The 22,490-nt window shown below is 41.7% G+C and overlaps 1 protein-coding gene across 2 annotated transcripts; it reads right to left on the bottom strand.

Moving 5' to 3' along the window:
- Positions 1-19,306: 19,306 nt before the first annotated feature.
- Positions 19,307-22,387, bottom strand: LOC109752921 (SUN domain-containing protein 3). Of its 2 annotated transcripts, none has more exons than XM_020311845.4 (4): positions 21,838-22,387; positions 19,948-21,455; positions 19,771-19,856; positions 19,307-19,663 (listed from the first exon to the last, which is right to left on the bottom strand). In XM_020311845.4, exons 1-4 carry the CDS (start codon positions 22,370-22,372, stop codon positions 19,432-19,434), a joined length of 2,361 nt encoding a protein of 786 aa, XP_020167434.2. In that variant the 5' UTR covers positions 22,373-22,387; the 3' UTR covers positions 19,307-19,431. The 2 variants fall into 2 exon arrangements, with proteins under 2 accessions (XP_020167434.2, XP_073367015.1); XM_073510914.1 differs by having other exon boundaries at positions 21,829-22,387.
- Between the last annotated feature and the right edge of the window lie 103 nt (positions 22,388-22,490).

A 22,490-nucleotide genomic window follows, 5' to 3' on the forward strand; every position in this document is an offset into this window, starting at 1 on the left:
ACGATATGCCTCACACAATCTCAGATTCATCTATTCAAACCAACACAAAGTACTTCAAAAAGTGCCCCAAAGTTTCTACCGGAGAGTCAAGACGAAAACGTGTGCCAACCCTTATGCATAAGTTCACAAGGTCACATAACCCGCAAGTTGATCACCAAAACATACATCAAGTAGATCACGTGAATATCCCATTGTCACCACAGATAAGCACATGCAAGACATACATCAAGTGTTCTCAAATCCTTAAAGACTCAATCCGATAAGATAACTTCAAAGGGAAAACTCAATCCATTACAAGAGAGTAGAGGGGGAGAAACATCATAAGATCCAACCATAATAGCAAAGCTCACGATACATCAAGATCGTGCCAAATCAAGAACACGAGAGAGAGAGAGAGAGAGAGATCAAACACATAGCTACTGGTACATACCCTCAGCCCCGAGGGTGAACTACTCCCTCCTCGTCATGGAGAGCGCCGGGATGATGAAGATGGCCACCGGTGAGGGTTCCCCCCTCCGGCAGGGTGCCGGAACGGGTCTAGATTGGTTTTCGGTGGCTACAGAGGCTTGCGGCGGCGGAACTCCCGATCTATTCTGCTCTCTGATGTTTTCAGGGTATATGGATATATATAGGCGAAAGAAGTCAGTCAGGGGAGCCATGAGGGGCCCACGAGGGTGGGGCGCGCCCAGGGGGGTAGGGCGCGCCTCCCTGCCTTGTGGCTTCCTTGAAGCTTCGCTGACGTCTACTCCAAGTCTCCTGGATTGCTTCCGTTCCAAAAATAACTCTCCCGAAGGTTTCATTCCGTTTGGACTTCATTTGATATTCCTTTTCTTCGAAACACTGACATAGGCAAGAAAACAGCATTTTGGGATGGGCCTCGGGTTAATAGGTTAGTCCCAAAAATAATATAAAAGTGTATAATAAAGCCCATAAACATCCAAAACGGGTAATATAATAGCATGGAACAATCAAAAATTATAGATCCGTTGGAGACGTATCAGGGCCATAGGTTTCACTAGTGGCTTCTCTCTAGATAGCATATTCTACGGTGGGTGAACAAATTACTGTCGAGCAATTGATAGCTTAGTTATGAGAATATCTAGGCATGATCATGTATATAGGCATCATGTCCGCGACAAGTAGACCGAAACGATTCTGCATCTACTACTATTACTCCACACATCGACCGCTATCCAGCATGCATCTAGAGTATTAAGTTCATAAGAACAGAGTAACGCATTAGGCAAGATGACCTGATGTAGAGGGATAAACTCAAGCAATATGATATAAACCCCATCTTTTTATCCTCGATGGCAACAATACAATACGTGCCTTGCTGCCCCTGCTGTCACTGGGAAAGGACACCGCAAGATTGAACGCAAAGCTAAGCACTTCTCCCATTGCAAGAAAGATCAATCTAGTAGGCCAAACCAAACTGATAATTCGAAGAGACTTGCAAAGATATTAAATCATGCATATAAGAATTCATTAAAGAATCAAATATTGTTCATAGATAATCTTGATCATAAACCCACAATTCATCGGATCTCGACAAACACACCACAAAAAGAATTTCATCGAATAGGTCTCCAAGAGAATCGAGGAGAACTTTGTATTGAGATCCAAAGAGAGAGAAGAGGCCATCTAGCTAATAACTATGGACCCAGAGGTCTGTGGTAAACTACTCACACATCATCGGAGAGGCTGTGGTGTTGATGTAGAAGCCCTCCGTGATCGATTCCCCCTCCGGTGGAGCGCCGGAAAAGGCCCCAAGATGGGATCTCACGGGTACAGAAGGTTGCGGCGGTCGAAATAGGGTTTCATGGTGCTCTTGGATGTTTTCAAGGTATATGAGTATATATAGGTGAAAGAAGTAGGTCGGTGGAGCCACGAGGGGCCCATGAGGGTGGGGGCGCGCCTACCCCCCGGGCACGCCTCCCTACCTTGTAGCCACCTCGTTGCTTCCTTGACGTCCACTCCAAGTCTCCTGGATTGCGTTTGTTCCAAAAACGATCCTCGCGAAGGTTTCATTCCGTTTGATATTCCTTTTCTGCGAAACACTGAAATAGGCAAAAAAAATAGCAATTTGCCCTGGGCCTTTGGTTAATAGGTTAGTCCCAAAAATAATATAAAAGTGCATAATAAAGCCCATTAAACATCCAAAACAGATAATATAATAGCATGGAACAATCAAAAATTATAGATACGTTGGAGACGTATCAAGCATCCCCAAGCTTAATTCCTGCTCGTCCTCGAGTAGGTAAATGATAAAAACAGAATTTTTGATGTGGAATGCTACCTAACATAAATTTTCTAAATAATTCTCTGTATTGCGGCACGAATGTTCAGATCCGAAAGATTCAAGATAAAAGTTTAATATTGACATAAAAATAATAATACTTCGAGCATACTAACTAAGCAATTATGTCTTCTCAAAATAACATGGCCAAAGAAAGCTTATCCCTACAAAATCATATACTTTGGCTATGCTTCATTTTTGTCACACAAAAATGCTCTCATCATGCACAACCCCGATGACAAGCCAAGCAATTTTTTCATACTTTAGTAATCTCAAACTTTTTTCAACTTTCACGCAATACATGAGCGTGAGCCATGGACATAGCACTATGGGTGGAATAGAATATAATAATGGGGGTTGTGTGGAGAAGACAAAAAAAGGAGAAAGTCTCACATTGACGCGGCTAATCAACAGGCTATGGAGATGCCCATCAATTGATGTCAATGCGAGGAGTAGGGATTGCCATGCAACGGATGCACTAGAGCTATAAATGTATGAAAGCTCAACAAAAGAAACTAAGTGGGTGTGCATCCAACTTGCTTGCTCACGAAGACCTAGGGCATTTGAGGAAGCCCATTGTTGGAATATACAAGCCAAGTTCTATAATGAAAAATTCCCACTAGTATATGAAAGTGACAAAATAAGAGACTCTCTATCATAAAGATCATGGTGCTACTTTGAAGCACAAGTGTGGAAAAAAAGATAGTAGCATTGTCCCTTTTATTTCTTTTCTTTTTTGGGGCATTTTTTGGCCTTTCTCTTTTTTATCTTTTTTTCCTTTTTTTTATTTGGGACAATGCTCTATTAATGATGATCATCACACTTCTATTTATTTACAACTCAATGATTACAACTCGATACTAGAACAAAATATGACTCTATATGATAAATTATGCATGGTGGCTTTGCCACAAATACGATGTCAACTACATGATCATGAAAGGCAATATGACAATGATGAAGCGTGTCATAATAAATGAAACGGTGGAAAGTTGCATGGCAATATATCTCGGAATGGCTATGGAAATGCCATAATAGGTAGGTATGGTGGCTGTTTTGAGGAAGATATAAGGAGGTTTATGTGTGATAGAGCATATTGTATCACGGGGTTTGGATGCACCGGCAAAGTTTGAACAAACTCTCAAGGTGAGAAAGGGCAATGCACGGTACCGAAGAGGCTAGCAATGATGGAAAGGTGAGAGTGCATATAATCCATGGACTCAACATTAGTCATAAAGAACTCACATACTTATTGCAAAAATCTACAAGTCATCAAAAACCGAGCATTACGCGCATGCTCCTAGGGGGATAGATTGGTAGGAAAAGACCATCGCTCGTCCCCGACCACCACTCATAAGGATGACAATCAAAGAACACCTCATGTTTCAAATTTGTCACACAACGGTTACCATACGTGCATGCTACGGGACTTGCAAACTTCAACACAAGTATTTCTCAAATTCACAACTACTCAACTAGCATGACTCTAATATTACCATCTTCATATCTCAAAACAATCATCAAGTATCAAACTTCTCATAGTATTCAATGCACTTTTTATGAAAGTTTTTATTATACCCATCTTGGATGCCTATCATATTAGGACTAATTTTATAGCCAAAGAAAATTACCATACTGTTCTAAAGGACTCTCAAAATAATATAAGTGAAGCATGAGATATCAATAGTTTCTATAAAATAAAACCACCACCGTGCTCTAAAAGATATAAGTGAAGCACTAGAGCAAAATTATTTAGCTCAAAAGATATAAGTGAAGCACATATAGTATTCTAATAAATTCCGATTCATGTGTGTCTCTCCCAAAAGGCGTGTACAGCAAGGATTATTGTGGTAAACTAAAAAGCAAAGACTCAAATCATACAAGACGCTCCAAGCAAAACACATATCATGTGGTGAATAAAAATATAGCCTCAAGTAAAGTTACCGATAGACGAAGACGAAAGAGGGGATGCCTTCCGGGGCATCCCCAAGCTTAGGCTTTTGGTTGTCCTTGAATTTTACCTTGGGGTGCCGTGGGCATCCCCAAGCTTAGGCTCTTGCCACTCCTTATTCCAAAGTCCATCAAATCTTTACCCAAAAACTTGAAAACTTCACAACACAAAACTCAACAGAAAATCTCATGAGCTTCGTTAGTAAAAGAAAACGAACCACACCCTTAAGGTACTGTAATGAACTCATTATTTATTTATATTGGTGTTAAACCTACTGTATTACAACTTCTCCATGGTTCATACCCCCCGATACTAGCCATAGATTCATCAAAATAAGCAAACAACACACGAAAAACAGAATCTGTCAAAAATAGAACAGTCTGTAGCAATCTAATTTTTTCGAATACTTATGGAACTCCAACAATTCTGAAAAACTAGGAAACATGGATAATTTTTATATTGATCTACTACAAAAAGAATTAGCAATTTATCACGTTCTGGTGAATTTTAACAATTATTTTCGTGAGCGCAAAGTTTCTGTCTTTTTCAGCAAGATCAAACAACTATCACCCAAGAAGATCCTATTGGTTCTACTTGGCAAAACACTAATTAAAACATAAAAACACATCTAAACAGAAGCTAGATGAATTATTTATTACTAAACAGAAACAAAAATAAAATTGGGTTGCCTCCCAACAAGCGCTATCGTTTAACGCCCCTAGCTAGGCATAAAAGCAAGAATAGATCTAGGTATTATCATCTTTGGTATGCAATCCATAAGTGGCTCTCATAATAGATTCATAAGGTAATTTAATTTTATTCCTAGGAAAGTGTTCCATGCCTTTCCTTAATGGAAATTGGAATCTAATATTTCCTTCTTTCATATCAATAATTGCACCAATTGTTCTAAGGAAAGGTCTATCAAGAATAATAGGACATGTAGGATTGCAATCTATATAAAAACAATGAAATCTACGGGCACATAATTCCTATTTGCAACAATAAGAACATCATTAATCCTTCCCATAGGTTTCTTAATGGTGGAGCCCGCAAGATGCAAATTTAAAGAACAATCATCAAATTCATGGAAACCTAACACATCACACAAAGTTTTTGGAATCGTGGAAACACTAGCACCCAAATCACACAAAGCATAGCATTCATGATCTTTAATTTTAATTTTAATAGTAGGTTCCCACTCATCATAAAGTTTTCTAGGGATAGAAACTTCTAATTCAAGCTTTTCTTCATAGGATTGCATTAAGGCATCAACGATATGTTTAGTAAAAGCTTTATTTTGATTGTAAGCATGAGGAGAATTTAACACGGATTGCAACAAGGAAATACAAGCTATCAAAGAACAATTATCATAATTAAATTCCTTGAAATCCAAAATAGTGGGTTCATTGCTATGTAAAGTTTTAACCTCTTCAATCCCACTTTTACCAATTTTTGCATCAAGATCTAGAAACTCCAAATCATTGGGACGCCTTTTAACTAAAGTTGACTCATCTCCAGTCCCATCATTATCAAGATTAATATTGCAAAACAAAGATTTAATAGGAGACACATCAATCACTTTTAGATCTTCATTATTATCATGAAAACTAGAAGAACACGCTTTCACAAAGCAATCTTTTTTAGCACGCATCCTAGCAGTTCTTTCTTTGCACTCATCAATGGAAATTCTCATAGATTTGAGAGACACATTGATATCATGCTTAGAAGGAATAGATCTAAGTTTCAAAGAATCAACACCAAGAGAAATTCTATCCATGTTCCTAGCCAACTCATCAATCTTAGGCAATTTTTCTTCAAGCAAAGCATTGAAATTCTTTTGCGCAATCATAAACTCTTTAACACTAGTCTCAAAATCAGAGGGCATCTTATTAAAATTCCCATAAGATTTGTTGTAGGAATTACCATAATTGTTAGAGGAATTACTAGGGAACGACCTAGAATTAAAGTTTCCTCTATACGCGTTGTTACCAAAATTGTTCCTACCAACAAAATTCACATCCATAGATTCATTATTATTCTCAATCAAAGTAGACAAAGGACATAGTCAAAAAAAACTAGACAAAGGCATATCATTAGGATCAGAAGAAACACTGTTATTAGCAAACAATTTCATAAGTTCATCCATCTTTCCACTCAAAACATTAATCTCTTCTATCGCATGAACCTTTTTACTAGTAGATCTTTCGGTGTGCCATTGAGAATAGTTAACCATAATATTATCTAGGAGTTTAGTAGCTTCTCCTAAAGTGATTTCCATAAAAGTGCCTCCCGCGGCCGACTCTAAAAGATTTCTAGAAGCAAAATTCAATCCGGCATAAATTGTTTGTATAATCATCCATAAATTCAAACCATGAGTAGGGCAATTACGTATCATTAATTTCATCCTCTCCCAAGATTGTGCAACATGCTCATGATCAAGTTGCTTAAAATTCATAATATCGTTTCTAAGAGAGATGATCTTAGCGGGAGGAAAATACTTAGAGATAAAAGCATCTTTGCACTTATTCCATGAATCAATACTATTTTTAGGCAAAGAAGAAAACCAATTTTTAGCACGATCTCTAAGTGAAAACGGAAATAGCTTCAATTTAACAATATCATTATCCACATCTTTCTCCTTTTGCATATCACACAAATCAACAACGTTGTTTAGATGGGTAGCGGCATCTTCACTAGGAAGGCCAGAAAATTGATCTTTCATGACAAGATTCAACAAAGCAGCATTAATTTCACAAGATTCAGCATCGGTAATAGGAGCAATCGGAGTGCTAATAAAATCATTGTTGTTGGTATTGAAAAAGTCACACAGTTTAGTATTGTCTTGAGCCATCGTGACAAACAATCAATCCAACACACAAGCAAACAAGAAGCAAGCAGAAAGAGACGGACGGAAAAAGGGCGAATAAAATGGCAAAGATGAAGTGGGGGAGAGGAAAACGAGAGGCAAATGGCAAATAATGTAATGCGAGGGAGAAGAGTTTGTGATGGGTACATGGTATGTCTTGACTTGTGCGTAGATCTCCCCGGCAACGGCGCCAAAAATCCTTCTTGCTACCTCTTGAGCATGAGTTGGTTTTCCCTTCAAGAGGAAAGGGTGATGCAGCAAAGTAGCGTAAGTATTTCCCTCAGTTTTTGAGAACCAAGGTATCAATCCAGCAGGAGACTACACGCAAGTCCCTCGTACCTGCACAAACAATCAAGAACCTTGCAACCAACGCGATAAAGGGGTTGTCAGTCCCTTCACGGCCACTTGCAAAAGTGAGATCTGATAAAGATAATAAGATAAATATTTTTGGTATTTTTTTTGTATAGATTGGAAAGTAAAGATTGCAAAATAAACGGCGACAGAAATAGCTAATTGACGGGAGATTAATATGATGCAAAATAGACCCGGGGGCCATAGGTTTCACTAGTGGCTTATCTCAAGATAGCATATTCTATGGTGGGTGAACAAATTACTGTCGAGCAATTGATAGAAAAGCGCATAGTTATGAGAATATCTAGGCATGATCATGTACATAGGCATCACGTCCGCGACAAGTAGACCAAAACGATTCTGCATCTACTACTATTACTCCACACATCGACCGCTATCCAGCATGCATCTAGAGTATTAAGTTCATAAGAACAGAGTAACGCATTAGGCAAGATGACATGATGTAGAGGGATAAACTCAAGCAATATGATATAAGCCCCATCTTTTTATCCTCGATGGCAACAATACAATACGTGCCTTGTTGCCCCTGCTGTCACTGGGAAAGGACACCACAAGATTGAACCCAAAGCTAAGCACTTCTCCCATTGCAAGAAAGATCAATCTAGTAGGCCAAACCAAACTGATAATTCGAAGAGACTTGCAAAGATATTAAATCATGCATATAAGAATTCAGAGAAGAATCAAATATTGTTCATAGATAATCTTGATCATAAACCCACAATTCATCGGATCTCGACAAACACACCGCAAAAAGAATTACATCGAATAGATCTCCAAGAGAATCGAGGAGAACATTGTATTGAGATCCAAAGAGAGAGAAGAAGCCATCTAGCTAATAACTATGGACCCGAAGGTCTGTGGTAAACTACTCACACATCATCGGAGAGGCTATGGTGTTGATGTAGAAGCCCTCCGTGATCGATTCCCCCTCCGGCGGAGCGTGGGAAAAGGCCCCAAGATGGGATCTCACGGGTACAGAAGGTTGCGGCGGTGGAAATAGGGTTTCGTGGTGCTCCTGGATGTTTTCAGGGTATATGAGTATATATAGGCGAAAGAAGTAGGTCGGTGGAGCCACGAGGGGCCCACGAGGGTGGGGGCGCGCCTCCCTGCCTCGTGGCCGCCTCGTTGCTTCCTTGACGTCCACTCCAAGTTTCCTGGATTGCGTTTGTTCCAAAAACGATCCTCGCGAAGGTTTCATTCCGTTTGGATTCCATTTGATATTCTTTTTCTGCGAAACACTGAAATAGGCAAAAAAACAGCAATTTGCCCTGGGCCTTCGATTAATAGGTTAGTCCCAAAAATAATATAAAAGTGCATAATAAAGCCCATTAAACATCCAAAACAGATAATATAATAGCATGGAACAATAAAAAATTATAGATACGTTGGAGACGTATCAAAGCGCTTGTTGGGAGACAACCCAACACTTTTACTTACTGTTTTTTTGTGTTCACATGATTATGCTACTGTATTGATCATGTTTTATTGCTTTTGTTTCAATAAAGTGCCAAGTAAAGCCTTTGGGATAGTGTGGATGATAGTTGACTTGTTTCTGTCCAAAAACAGAAACTTTTGCGCTCACGAAAATAAGTCCCATTTTTAACAAAAGAGTGCTATTGAGTTGATTCTTTTTGCAGAAGTTTAATATACAAATTTATCACATGGTCCTAACTTTTTCATAATTTTTGGAGTAGCATAAGTATGGTTTGAGTACAGATTACTACAGACTGTTCTCTTTTTGACAGATTCTGTTTTCAATGCATAGTTTGCTTGCTTTCTAGTTTCTATGGCTTATATTGCTCAATATAAATTGTGGAAATGATATGCTACAGTAGGCATTGTGTGGAAACAATTATGAATCTTGTCTTTGACAGTACCAAAGTGAAATGGTTTGCTCTTTATCATACTAACTTATCTCACAAAGTTCCGTTAAGTTTTGTGTGATTGAAGTTTTCAAGTTTTGGGTGAGATATCGATATGAGGAGAATAAGGAGTGACAAGACCCTAAGATTGGGGATGCACAAGGCACCCCAAGTTAATATCCAAGGAATATCCAAGCAACTATGCTTGGGGATGCCCCGGAAGGCATCCCCTCTTTCGTCTCCAACATTATCGGTAACCTCACTAGGAGCTATGTTTTCATTCGTCACATGATATGTGTTTTGCTTGGAGAGTCAATTTATTTTGTTAGGATTTGGTTGCTTTTATTTAGAATAATTTTTTGCATCTTTTATTTCAATAAAAGTGGCATTGATAGCCTTTGACATGCTTATCTTGCAAGTACACTTGTTGCCGTTTAAAAACAGAAAGTTTATCGATGTTGCAAAAATTCCCGAGGAAAGTCAGAATGTGATAAAATGTTGAAACTTTTTGCATAATGAGCTATGATAAATTTTCTATAGTGTGGAAGAATTTCATAATGTTTGGAGTTAGGGAAGTATTCATACTCTTGCATTCTTTACAGACTGTACTGTTTTGGCAGATTGTTGTTATGTTTGCATTGTTTGCATATGTTTGCTTGTTTAATGATTCAATTTGAGGATAGGAGTATTAAATATGCAGAGGCATTTAGTATGCAATGTTGAATAATAATTTTAGTGATTTGCTACAGTAGAGTATGATAAGGTTTTTGCATTAGTTTATACTAACTTATGTCACAAGTTCTTGTTGAGTTTTGTGTGGATGAAGCTTTTGAGATTTAGGAAAACCGTGGTATGAGAGGAATTAAGGAGACACAAAAGCTCAAGCTTGAGATAATATTTCAAGAAGTCTCAAGCATCTAAGCTTGGGGATGCCCTGGTAGGCATCCCACCTTTCTTCCTTCAACAATTATCGGTTAGTATCGGTTGAGCCTAAGTTTTTGCTTCTTCACATGATGTGTGCTATCCTTGAGATGTTATTTTGTTTTGTTTTGCTTTGCTTGCTGTTTTAATAAATTACTTATATCTGAAAGTTTTTAATAAGAGAGAGTCCTCACATAGCTATCTATTTACTTAACTACTCACATGATCTTCACTTATATCTTTTTGGAGTAGTTTGTCATTTACTCTTGTGCTTCACTTATATCCTACGAGTAAATTGTTGAATAAATTGAATGTCATAAAGTTGAAATCATATCATGCCTAGTGGTAGCTTCACATTGGGTTTAGAAAATGAAACCTTTTGAGGCTTGACAATCACAATTTTGGTCATACAAGCAATTCACAAATAATTAGTATAAGGAAGAGCACTTTCACATATAAATACTTTATCATGGAAATCTTTTGTGATTGTGAGCCCCCATCAAAATATTATATGCCAGAATTTTTGAAGTTGGACAAGGAAGACAACGTAATGATTTATGTTTATTCTTATTCACATAGAAGTTATATTGTCATAGATCCTTCAACATGTGGTGCTTGCCCCCCATCTTTGCTAGCCAAAAATTCCGCACCAAGTAGAGATACTACTTGTGCATCCAAAAACCGTTAAACCCAAATCTTATCTTCAAGAGTCCACCATACCTACCTAAGGATTGAATAAGATTCTTCAAGTAAGTTGTCATCGGTGCAATAAGGCAATAAAAATTGCTTCTAAAAGTGTGAGATCATTTAGTGTAAGAGAAAATTGAGCGTTGTACGAACTTGTGATGGCAAAGTAATAAAAGCAACAGACTGCATAATGAAGGTTGCTATCGTAAGGGGCAATATAACGTGACGTTCTTTTGCACTAAGGGATTGAGCATACAAACAAATAAGCGCATGGCAACCTCTGCTTTCCTCTGCGAAGGGCCTATCTTTTAGTTTTCAGTATTTATTTTTATACAAAGAGTCAAAGTTATTCTCTCTATTCCTTTTTATTTTTCTATTTTGGCAAGCATCATGTGGTGAGGAAAGATCTAGGCACATAAGTCCAGTTGAATATGGGTAGCATGAGTTATTATTGTTGACATCACCCTTGAGGTGAATACGTTGGGAGGAAAAACAATAAGCCCCTATCTTTCTATGTGTCCGGTTGAAACGTTTTGCTCATGTGAATGCGGTGAGTGTTAGCAATCATAGAAGACTATATGATGGTTGAGTATGTGGAGCTCTTACTTAAACTCTGTTGAATAAGTTGAATTGCAATTGCTTGGTGACTAAGAACATAGGTTGTTGAGTTTCAAGAGAGTTCATTGTTTGCACCTTAACATGTGAATTGGTTGCTACTATAACATGAGAAGTTTTATAAGAAAGAATTGTTGTTATGATGCTAGGAAAAGTGATTGAAATTATCATTGATCAAACTTATGCACTTTGCTAGCATTCACACTTCATAAATTATTTCTTTTATCATTTACCTACTGGAGGACGAGCAGGAATTAAGCTTGGGGATGCTGATACGTCTCCAATGTATCTATAATTTATGAAGTATTCATGATGTTATTTTATCATGCTTGGATGTTTTACAATCATTTTATAGCAACTTTATATCTTTTTTTTGGACTAACCTATTGACCCAGTGCCCAGTGCCAGTTGCTGTTTTTTGCTTGTTTTTTACATCGCAGGAAATCAATACTAAACGGAGTCCAAACGCAACAAAACTCCACAGGGATTTTTTATGGACCAGAAGGGACCCAATGGGCCAGAGCTGCACCCGGGGGTGCCCCGAGGGGGGCACAACCCACCAGGGCGCGCCAGGGGCTGGCGCGCCCAGGTGGGTTGTGCCCACCTCGGTGGCCTCCCGCACCCCTTCTTTGCACTATAAATTCCCAAATATTCCAAAACCCATCGGGGTTAACCTAGATCAGAAGCGCCGCCGCAGGGCTCCGTAGCCACCGAAAACTAATCTAGACCCGTTCCGGCACCCTGCCGGAGGGGGAATCATCTCTGGTGGCCATCTTCATCATCCCGGCGGCCACCACGATGAGGAGGGAGTAGTCCACCCTCGGGGCTTAGGGTTTGTACCAGTAGCTATGTGTTTAATCTCTCTCTCTCTCTCTCTCTCTCTCGTGATCTATATCATGGGCTTTGTTAATATAGTCGGATCATATGATATTTCTACCCTCTATACTCTTGTTATGATGAATTGAATCTTTACCCTTTGAAGTTTTGTCTTGTCGGATTGAATATTCAGAGATGAGAACACATGATATATGTCTTGCGGTATGAATACTTGAGGTGACAATTGGGGTATCTTATTGATTCACTTGACATATGTTATGGCATCCAACTCGTGGATTCCCGCGGTGATATTGGGGTAATCTATGCATAGGGGTTGATGCACGTTTTTCTCCGGTAGAAACTTCGGGGTCTCTTTATAGTTCTTTGTGTGGATTGAGTATTAGGAATATGAATTTGCTTTGGTGTTATTCTAGTACGAACTCTAGGATAGGTCGAACGGAAAGAATAGCTTTGTGTTATCTTAGTACGAACTCTTGAATAGATCGAACGGAAAGAATAGCTTTGACTGGTTTCGTACCCTACAAACAAATTCCTATCTTTTGTTCTCCGCTAATAGGAACTCGAGAGTGATTCTTTGCTGCACCTTGAGGGATAGTCATATGATCCAACTATGTTAGCACTGTTGAGAGACTGCACTAGCGAAAGTACGGACCCTATGCCTCATTTTTAAGCATTGCAATACTGTTTTTGTGCCCGTTTACTATTTGCTATCTTGCTGTTTTTATTTATTCAGATTATAAAAATATATTTCTACCATCAACATTACACTTTTATCACCATCTCTTCGCCGAACTAGTGCACCTATACAATTTGCCATTGTATTTGGTGTGTTGCGGACACAAGAGATTTCTTGTATTTGGTTGCAGGGTCGTTTGAGGGAGACCATCTTCATCCTACACCTCTCACGGATTGATAAAACTTAGATCATCCACTTGAGGAAAAATTGCTACTGTCCTACAAAACTCTACGCTTGGAGGCCTAACACGTGTCTACAAGAATAAAGTTGCGTAGTAGACATCACGACTGCTCCCCAGGTGCGCGGCCTCACGCCCACGCCATCGCCTTCACCATCTCCGTCGCCACCACCACCTCCTCGCATGACAGCGGAGGAGGAGGCCCGGCTCATGCAACGTGTCATGGAGGACTCCATGAAGACGCACGATGAGCGCCAATGGGAGGGCCTCGAGGAGATGATGGCCCTCTCCGCGGCCGGCAACATCGCCATCCCCGAGCTGGAGATGGTGAGGACGGAGGAGGTGATGGAGGAGGAGCCCGTGGCCGCGTTCCACCCGGGCCTGGTGGGCCAGCAGTGGAGCTGGTCGTGCACGGCTCCGGAGATGGCCGACGCCGTGGGGGCGTGAAATGGTGCCCCACGCCGCCGCGGTCACCGGAGCGGGAGGCGTCGCCACGCGAGGAGGTGGTGCAGGCACCTCCCGCCTTCCAGCCTGCCCCGTGTACCAGGCACCGTCGTCCCACCTCTGGACGCCGCCGGCCTACGTCGACCTCGTCAGAGACGACGACAACAACGGCGGCCACTGAGAAGACGGCGACGGCCACGGCATCGGCGGGCACGGCAGGAGCAAGCGGGCAATGGTTTTATTTTGTTTTTTTATGTTAATTATGTCTATGTGAACCGTGGAACTGGGCCGTTTTGTGGCCATGATGTTTAATTTATGTTTTTATGTTTACGTTTATTTTATTTTTTTGGCATTTCATTTTAGTTTTTATGTTTTTTAATCACGCCCACCCCGGACATGATTTGGGGTGCGGCCGCACGTTGAGCGCACCGACAACCCAATGGCCCCAAGTGGACATGAGCGAATTCATTGTCGCCCCAAATGGACGAAAACAGGGCAAACCGGACGTCTGTTTAGGGTCGTGCACTGGAGTTGGCCTAAGAACCAACTAGCCAACAGTCTCTGCATCTTCGGATGCACACGACCATAAGATTAGAGATGCAAACAGACGGTGTCCGCATGTCCACAACTGTCCGCAAACAGAAAAATTAAACTAACATGGTTATTAAAGTACTCCCTCTGTAAAGAAATATATAAGCGTTTAGATCACTACTTCACGAAGGGAATAATAAGGATTAGTGCATTTTCCACTTTAGAGACGGATGCGGCCGTCGCAAACTCATCCATTTGCAACCAGTCGTCAACAAGCAGAGTACAATGCATAATTTATACTAGCTCCGTCCTGGTTTATTGATTTTTTTTGTAATTTGTGTTAAATTTGACTAAATATTTAACTAACAAAATGTTAATGCATGTCAACAAAAAATATATCGTTGGATTAGTATTTGGGCGTAGTTTTCAATGATATAATTTTTTATGACATGCATGGACATTTTGTTAGTTAAATTTTGGCACAAAATACAATGGGACCAATAAAGCAGAATGGAGGTAGTAAATGATAGAACTATGAAAAAAATAATAATGTAAACATTAGGATCGAGTCGTCATTCTTAAGAAACAACATTTTCAAGAGGGAGAATGCGCGCGCACACACACACACACTTTCATTGGTCATTCTTTCGCAACAGCGCTTCAAGAGAGAGAATGCACACACTTCCACTCCCATTGGTCATTTTTCGCAACAACGCTCCAAGAGAGAGAACGCACACACTCTGACTCGCACCGATGTCACCTAAATAGGGGGTGATAGAACTATTGGATATCCTTACCGAACACCCCTAGAAGTTTTAAAATCCTCCGAACTAAAAGAATTTTGAGAAAGATAAAATGACACCTTCTTTATCGCCATTGTCACCTAATGGTTATGAAAACCAATCTTCACCATTATTTCTTGTAAATGACCCTATTCCGTGCGATTATTTCTCAATTTAATAGCACAAAACTGGTCATGTTTGCCCTATTCCGCTTCATAAAATAAATCATTCATAGGCCGCAATTATATTGTTTGTAATCACTCTCCCCTGTAAAAACATGGATTGCTCGAAAGATATGATCTTCAATAGAACAATCTTCAGTCTATTAGCAAGAACTTTAAACACTAACTTGTAAAAAAAACGTTGCACAAGATGATAGGGCAGTACTAGTTATGCAGAGCTCGCCACCTTGGGATAAGCACTAAAAGCAGAAATCTTTGGAGCGGATTGGTTGGAGGAGCACAGTCCGATGTGGATACACAGGCACCACAAATGGATGAAATTCAAACATAAATGCAGAAGGATTGCGCCTTACCGCTGCGGGGCATTAGCGACAAACCTTCCCGAAGTAAACCTACCTCGACTGCCAAATTGCAAGGACTCGTGGCGCGTGGTGCGATTTCTCAGTGTTTGCAAGTGCGCTCGATGCACCCACCGATGCTCCAGTAGCGTGACCAGCTTGTTGCAAGGTTCCAGCATCTCTTCGTTGAAACACAAGAGTTGCCATCACGACGCGATTGCGATCACCATATTCCGCTAATTCAGAACCTCAATCTGTTACAATAAGACCCTACCGTTATTCATCTCAACAAAAAGATGAAATGGAGCAGGAAATCGTGAAAATGCTCTAGCATGGCACTGTTCGTCTTACTGCTAGTCCCTTTGCCTCTCCAATTTTGCTCGTGCGCAAGAAAGGTGATACCTAGCACTTTTGCATTGACTATTGTCAATTGAACAATAATACTTTGAAGAGCAAGTATCTGCTGTCGATGATTGATGAACTCTGACCTGACAAGCGCTTGTTGGTTTACAAAGTTGGATTTGCGATTTGGCTATCACTAGATTTGTCATGCCGACGATGGTGAGCACGAGACGACATTTCACACACATCAAGGGCAATACAAGTTTTAGTCATGGCGTTTGATCTCACAGGCAACATCGACGCTCTTGCCACGTTCCAAGGCGCTATGAACATGGTCCTTGACAAACTCTTCCGCAAGGGGGTTCTCGTATTCATGCACAATATACATCTATACGCCAACACTCCGGGAACATTTTTCAAATCTATGAACATTTTATAGGATATTTTTAAAGTCATGATCAATTTTTTAAATTGGTGCGTATTTTTTAAACTCATAAACACTTTCTAAATTTATGAAAACAAAATTTTGAAATAATTTTTAAATTAATGGTTTTTTTAACTAACGTACATTTTTTTAACACATGAACCCTTTTTCAAATTCATAAAACTTGTGAACAATATTCAAAATCATGAACATTTTTCTAATTTTGTTGAAATATTTTTAAAATTCCACGAATATTTTCTATTTAATCATTTAAAAACATTAAAACACGGCTCATTTTCTTTTTGAGGGGTGGCTCATTTTTTTATGTGTGTATGCAGAACAGAGGAGCAAAGCAAAAGGCGAACGGGAAAAAAGAACGAGCGATCATGGGCCAGCCTGCGCGCGAGCGTGAAAGGTGGCGCTGCTGGGCCCTGATCCATGGTGGAACGAGTGAGCGTGAAATAGGCCTCGGTGAGCGAAACACAGCGAGGTGTTGCCAATGGGCCAGAAAAGGCCGGCTTCCTCCTCACAGGAACTGACAAACTCGCACTGAAGTGAGTGAGGAGGCCTGGAAAATGAAAGTCCAGAGATCCAAAGGGGTCCGTGCAGAAGCGAAATGCAAATGCAGTGAACGGAGCACCCCTAAAACAATGCAGTCAACGGAGCACCCCTAAAAAAATGCAGTCAACGGGTGAGAGCCACGGCAGCATGGCTGCTCACGTTTGATGTTCCCCACCGGATAGACTCCAACCAGCCACCAAACAAAACCGCAACAAGCTTTGCACCTCGCTCCAGAGCCTGGATGGATTACTGCACGAATCACAATTACACGGATCACAATCTACTGCTTCTAACAAACCAATACCAAGAGGCGTGCTTTTCTGTCAACCCTTGCAAATCGTCACATTGGCACTAGTGGTCAATGCCCATTATGTCAACAAGGCGCTGAAGGTATCCGGCATGGTTTATTTATGTGCGCAAGGCCCAAACAGATATGGAAAGAGTTGGGACTCTATGAAGTCATAGCTGACTGGTATATCGCTCAGGAGCAAAAATGCTTGAGTTTATGCTATGCGAGAGTAAGTTCAAGTGTCAATACAAGGGTCCGATAGAAGTACCTGAGATTGTGGCAGCGACATGTTGGTATTTATGGTGGCAGAGAAGGATGATGGTCAGACGAAAGGAGGTCCAAAATATATCTCGTACATCGATGACCATTCATGCTCTTAGTCTGAACTTTGTTCACGCTGCAGGTAAACCTGAAGCATCACCACGAGTGAACAGACGGAAACGCCCTCTGTCGGAGGCTGTAACGCTAAATGTTGAAAAAAAAATTATGAAGATAAAAATGGATCATGTGGGGTGGTTATCCGTGATCATTATGGTGCATTTGTTGCAGCAGCTACATCAAAGATGGAACATGTGGCAGATGTTATATGCATGGAAGCAGAAGCTCTTCGGCAAGGCTTGATGTTGGTGTTTAGCCTTGGTTGCAGCAACCAGCAAGGTAACTGTCCAATCAGACAATATTACTTTGGTCGAAGCATTAAACAACAATGAGGGTTACTTCATGGTGGCAGCACCGATTTTGAATGAATGTCGTGGTCTACTACTCCCGCCGTTCCTAAATATAAGTCTTTTAGAGATTTCAATGAGGACTACATACGGAGCAAAATGAGCGAATCTACGCTCTAAAATATGTCTATATACATCTGTATTTAGTCCTTATTGATATCTCTAAAAAGAACTTATATTTAAGAGTAGAGGGAGCACGAGATTTAGGGAAGGTTTCTATTAAGCATTGTAATAGAGAGTCTCGTATGGTTGCTCATGAGTAGCTAATTATGGGAGGAGTAATGCACCGATGTTGTGGTTGGATGCCCCTCCTAGTTTTCTTCTTAGCCTTTTGGCAGATGATGTAAGCCACGAAGGTCTTTCCGTAAAAAAAGAAAAAGAAAAGAGGCGTGTAATCCCCAATGTTGCAAACAACAGTAGTTAACGAGCATGCTTTACGGACAATACAGGTAATGTACAGAAGTAAAAGCTACTGCATCAATCAAAAGTTAGAAATGGTCAACGTAGTGCTGAAGCTGACATCGGAGGATATCTCGTGTGGAACTGTGGATATCCATCCAGCAAGAAAACCGCAATTTGCACAATTTAAAACATGGTCAACCGAGCAGGAGCAGCTCAGTTTTAAGAAACGAGCTGCCATTAGCTAGCTAACCAGATGTCGCGGACAAAAGTATTTTTCAATGCCGTCCTTCTATGAATCTATCCATGAAATAAAATGTCAACTATCACGAATAGCTTGTTCAAACAGAAATTCCAACTGAGAAGCTGGGCATGGAAGCAATAGACAAACTTGCAAAAAGAAAATTCTCTCAACTGCTAGGAACAGCTGTGCTACATATGTGGCTGTGCAGGGAGCATATACCTTTGATGAGCCATTGACTTCATTTTGAAACTATCAATGGAAGTTACTGATGAAATGACGCCTTCCATTGTGGAAAGTGGAAACAAATGAAAAACTGCCTTGTAAGCAACACAATGTGGAGGCCATGTGCACCGGTGGACGGGGCGCCCACCCAAAAATAAAGAACATCCACTGCACAGGATTCATGGCGAGACATAGGGAAATGCTATATTCAGTACATTTCTCTCCCTGGCAAGTGGCAATCATACAAGGAAGCACATGGGACCATGCCAGTCCTGCCATGGCTCCTTCTATGATTGCCGGCTCCAGCTGGGTGCACATGGTTTCCAGGTAGTCTTGCTTCTACATTCCACTGGAGTGGACCATGGCGGCATGGACCAGAGCAGAGATAATCTACTTCTAGACTTTACTACTTCTAGTCTGCTGCACCTTTAAAATGACTTCAGTTTCACAGGTGCACACTTTGTTCCTTCCCTTTTCCCACCAAATTTGAGACCAATGATGAGGCTAGATAATCTGTACTGAGATTTTATTCTTGTAATATCTCAGAGATGTGATCTTTTTTGAATTAGATACCTCATGGAATTACAATATGCAGCCGCGATTATATGGAGATGAGTACACACATCACTGTATTACCAAAATGGAGGCCACAATGCAGCTGCTCAGCAGCAGCACAAGCCATCCGGATTTTACCCTATCCAACTTTTCACAATCATATAATCTACAAATATTGAATATCATACCTATGGACAATTTAGCTATGGCTAAGCATCCAAAAATAAAACACAGGAATATAACAACAAAGCTCCTATTCTCCAGGTCAACCTGCTTATCCCGAAATCGCTCATACTCAGATCTGCACACAACAGCATGATGATTCACAAAGTTAGAATCGTATCTAGCAATATCATGCTTTCTTAATGCGCATGCAAATCCATGAAACTAAAGAATAACAATACAAACCTGAGTATAACATTATCCAGGACAAGTTGGTCTAACTGTGAGGAGGCAACTGACTTCCATGAAAGGATACTTTCAATATCTCTCGCCTGAAAACATGAAACGCATATAATAAGATAAGATACAGAAATTAAGGGTAACAATAGCAGAAACAAAATACAAGTGCAGAAAGTTGCATACAAAGTCATTTTTGCTGCTCTGAAGCTCCTTCAACTCCAATTTTATCTTCTCCAAGAGTGCATCTTTGCTATCAATATCAGAATCGAAATCCTTAAAAATTTGTCCATATCTGCTGTTGAGTTCCTCTAGGTACCGCTCCAATACAGAAAAGCTCACATCAAGAGACTGAACTTTCTGCATCAGTATCTTAAGAACTGTATCTCCAGGAATTCTGCCAGCCTGAAGTGTCCTTGTCTCTACAATCTGATCATGAACACCATTCCTTGATGAATCTCCATTTGGCTTATCATCTTCTACCTCAAATTCATCTTCATCAAGGGGTTCCTGTGAGGAGTCTTTTCCACCACTAGGCTCCTTCAAAGGTGGTTGCTCAATCGGCTCCTTCGATTTGTCATCAGATTCAGCATTTTTACTCTCAACTGGAATCAAGTTCTCGAGCATCTTTTCCACAGCATCCATTCCATACACCTCAAGCATGCTCAGTGTACAATAGCTTGCAGAACCATAATGGCTTAGCAAATTGAACTTCAAATACCTCGCCCACTTTGGCTCGGGAAATGTGAAATTCTGAGCATGCTTCGCATTTGCGACAGTGAATCTCCCAAGTGTTTCCCAGTTTTCTGTGGGATAAATAAGACTGCTCAGCATTTCAAATTCTTTTAAATTAGAAGAGTAATGCTCAAAATTTGCAATTGCAATGGTATCTACCAAGGTTTCTTCAGAAAGCTCTATGATGACATATTTCCCCTCCACGGAGCAAGGATTGCGGAGATACTTATCCTTATCTTTGTCTAGAATATTGGAAGCGCCTTTGGCCTCCTTGTTAAAATCCAGAACTTTTGCCCCTTTAGCGGCCGAAGCATAATTGTACAACTGACCACTAGGTTCCCTTCGGTGGATCACATGGCCAGTTTGACTAGAGGCATCCTTTCCCCTTTCAGCAATTGCTCTCGTCTTGAATTCATCGAGACCAGGAGGGACAACCCGTGCCAATCTTGCTGGTTTGGGAACATCTTCAGCATCCACCTTCTCCACTGGGTGAGGTACAGAATCAATGTTTGTCAGATGAGGACTCTCACCCTGACCTCCTGACTGCTCAATTTGATCATCATTTGTTTGAGCTTCTTCCGCACCCTGACCTACTGACAGGTCAATTTGATCATCCTTGGTCAGAGCACCTTCCTGACCCTGACCTTCTGACAGGTGAATTTGATCATCCTTGGTTACAGTTTGTTCTTCGGCCTGACCTTCTGACAGATCAATTTGATCATCCTTGGTTACAGCTTCCATGTCATCACTTCCAGCATCATCCTTGGAACACACTTCATCTTCCTGCAGCACTGTCTCTTCTGAAAGCAAGACACTTTCATCAAGTTTAACACATGTGTCACCAGACACCGCCAAATTCTCCTCATGCTCCTGGTGTACAACATCAGGACTAACAGAACCTTCATTCATTGTAGGCCCAGGCCCAGCAATGGGAATGGCAACAATCGGGTCTCCACCATCTGCAGAAATCAGACGAAGAAAATGTGATCCCAGTCAACACGGAACCAAACTTATTTAAAAACTGATGACAGGGGCGTTCAGTAAATCTAGGACACAGAACACAACGTGGAAATTTCGGCAACGCATCTACACAGCCAGCAACCTGTGATCAAGAGAGAGCGCAACAACCGCATACGGATTACGGATCTAAGCCTAACGGGGGTTCGATCGCGCCTGCGCGGCGCCACAGACAACCACGGACAATCCACCAAACATCTACCGATCGCCGCACCACGCAACCACCGCGCAGCACGGCACAGGATTCATTCATCATCATCATCGAGGCGAAACTTCAGAGTCCAGGACGGAAGAGATACGAAGGAAGGCCCGGACCGTGCGTACCGCGTTGACCGTCGCCGTGGCCGACGAGCGAGTTGAGGATGAGGAGCGCGGCCCAGGACGCGACGACGAGCGAGGCGGAGAAGCCGTACAGCCGCCGCCGCCTCATCCCGGCGGCCGCGCCCGCGCTCTGCTCGTGCGCCTTGGCCGCCGCCTTCCTCTTCATGAGGTCTCTCCGCGACTTCTGCATTTCTCCCCGCCTCGCATCTGCGGCACCAGGCAGCGCCCTTGGTCCGGCGCGGCGCGGCGAGCGAGGGCACCGAACGGAATCCGAGCCGGGGGGGAGGGGAGGGGAGAGGGGCGCGCGCGCGCTCAGAACCGCGGCCGCGGGCCGGCGCGGGCGGGGGACGGGGCCGGGCGGCGGTGGGGCGAGCTGCGGGGGAGGGTGGGGGCTGCCTTTTGAAACGGCCGGAGCTCCATCGGGGGAGGGATGGAAGGCAGGTGGAGGGGGAGGAGGAGGTGGAGGCCAGGGAAGCGCACCTGGGTTTTGTATCGCGAGATCTCTTGTCGGCTTACAGCGTTTGGCACGGCGATTCATGCCGAGTCGACCTGTCCAGCCTGTCCCGCTCCTGATGAGGTGGCCTTTTGTTCCCTTGCGACGTGGAACGGCAGAAGGCCCGGAAACCCCGCTGCCTGCCGTTGTCACCGTCAAAACT

The sequence above is a fragment of the Aegilops tauschii genome, chromosome 3 (assembly GCF_002575655.3).
Source record: "Aegilops tauschii subsp. strangulata cultivar AL8/78 chromosome 3, Aet v6.0, whole genome shotgun sequence".
Classification (NCBI taxonomy): Eukaryota; Viridiplantae; Streptophyta; class Magnoliopsida; order Poales; family Poaceae; genus Aegilops; species Aegilops tauschii.

Excerpts from the sequence above, each read along its gene's own strand:
- LOC109752921 (XM_073510914.1), bottom strand. The coding sequence starts at position 22,372 with ATGAATCGCCGTGCCAAACGCTGTAAGCCGACAAGAGATCTCGCGATA. Across the intron at positions 21,456-21,828 it reads CGGTCAACGCGGTACGCACG|ATGGTGGAGACCCGATTGTT; the intron begins GTCCGGGCCTTC and ends TGATTTCTGCAG. Across the intron at positions 19,857-19,947 it reads AGAGCAGCAAAAATGACTTT|GCGAGAGATATTGAAAGTAT; the intron begins GTATGCAACTTT and ends TCATGTTTTCAG.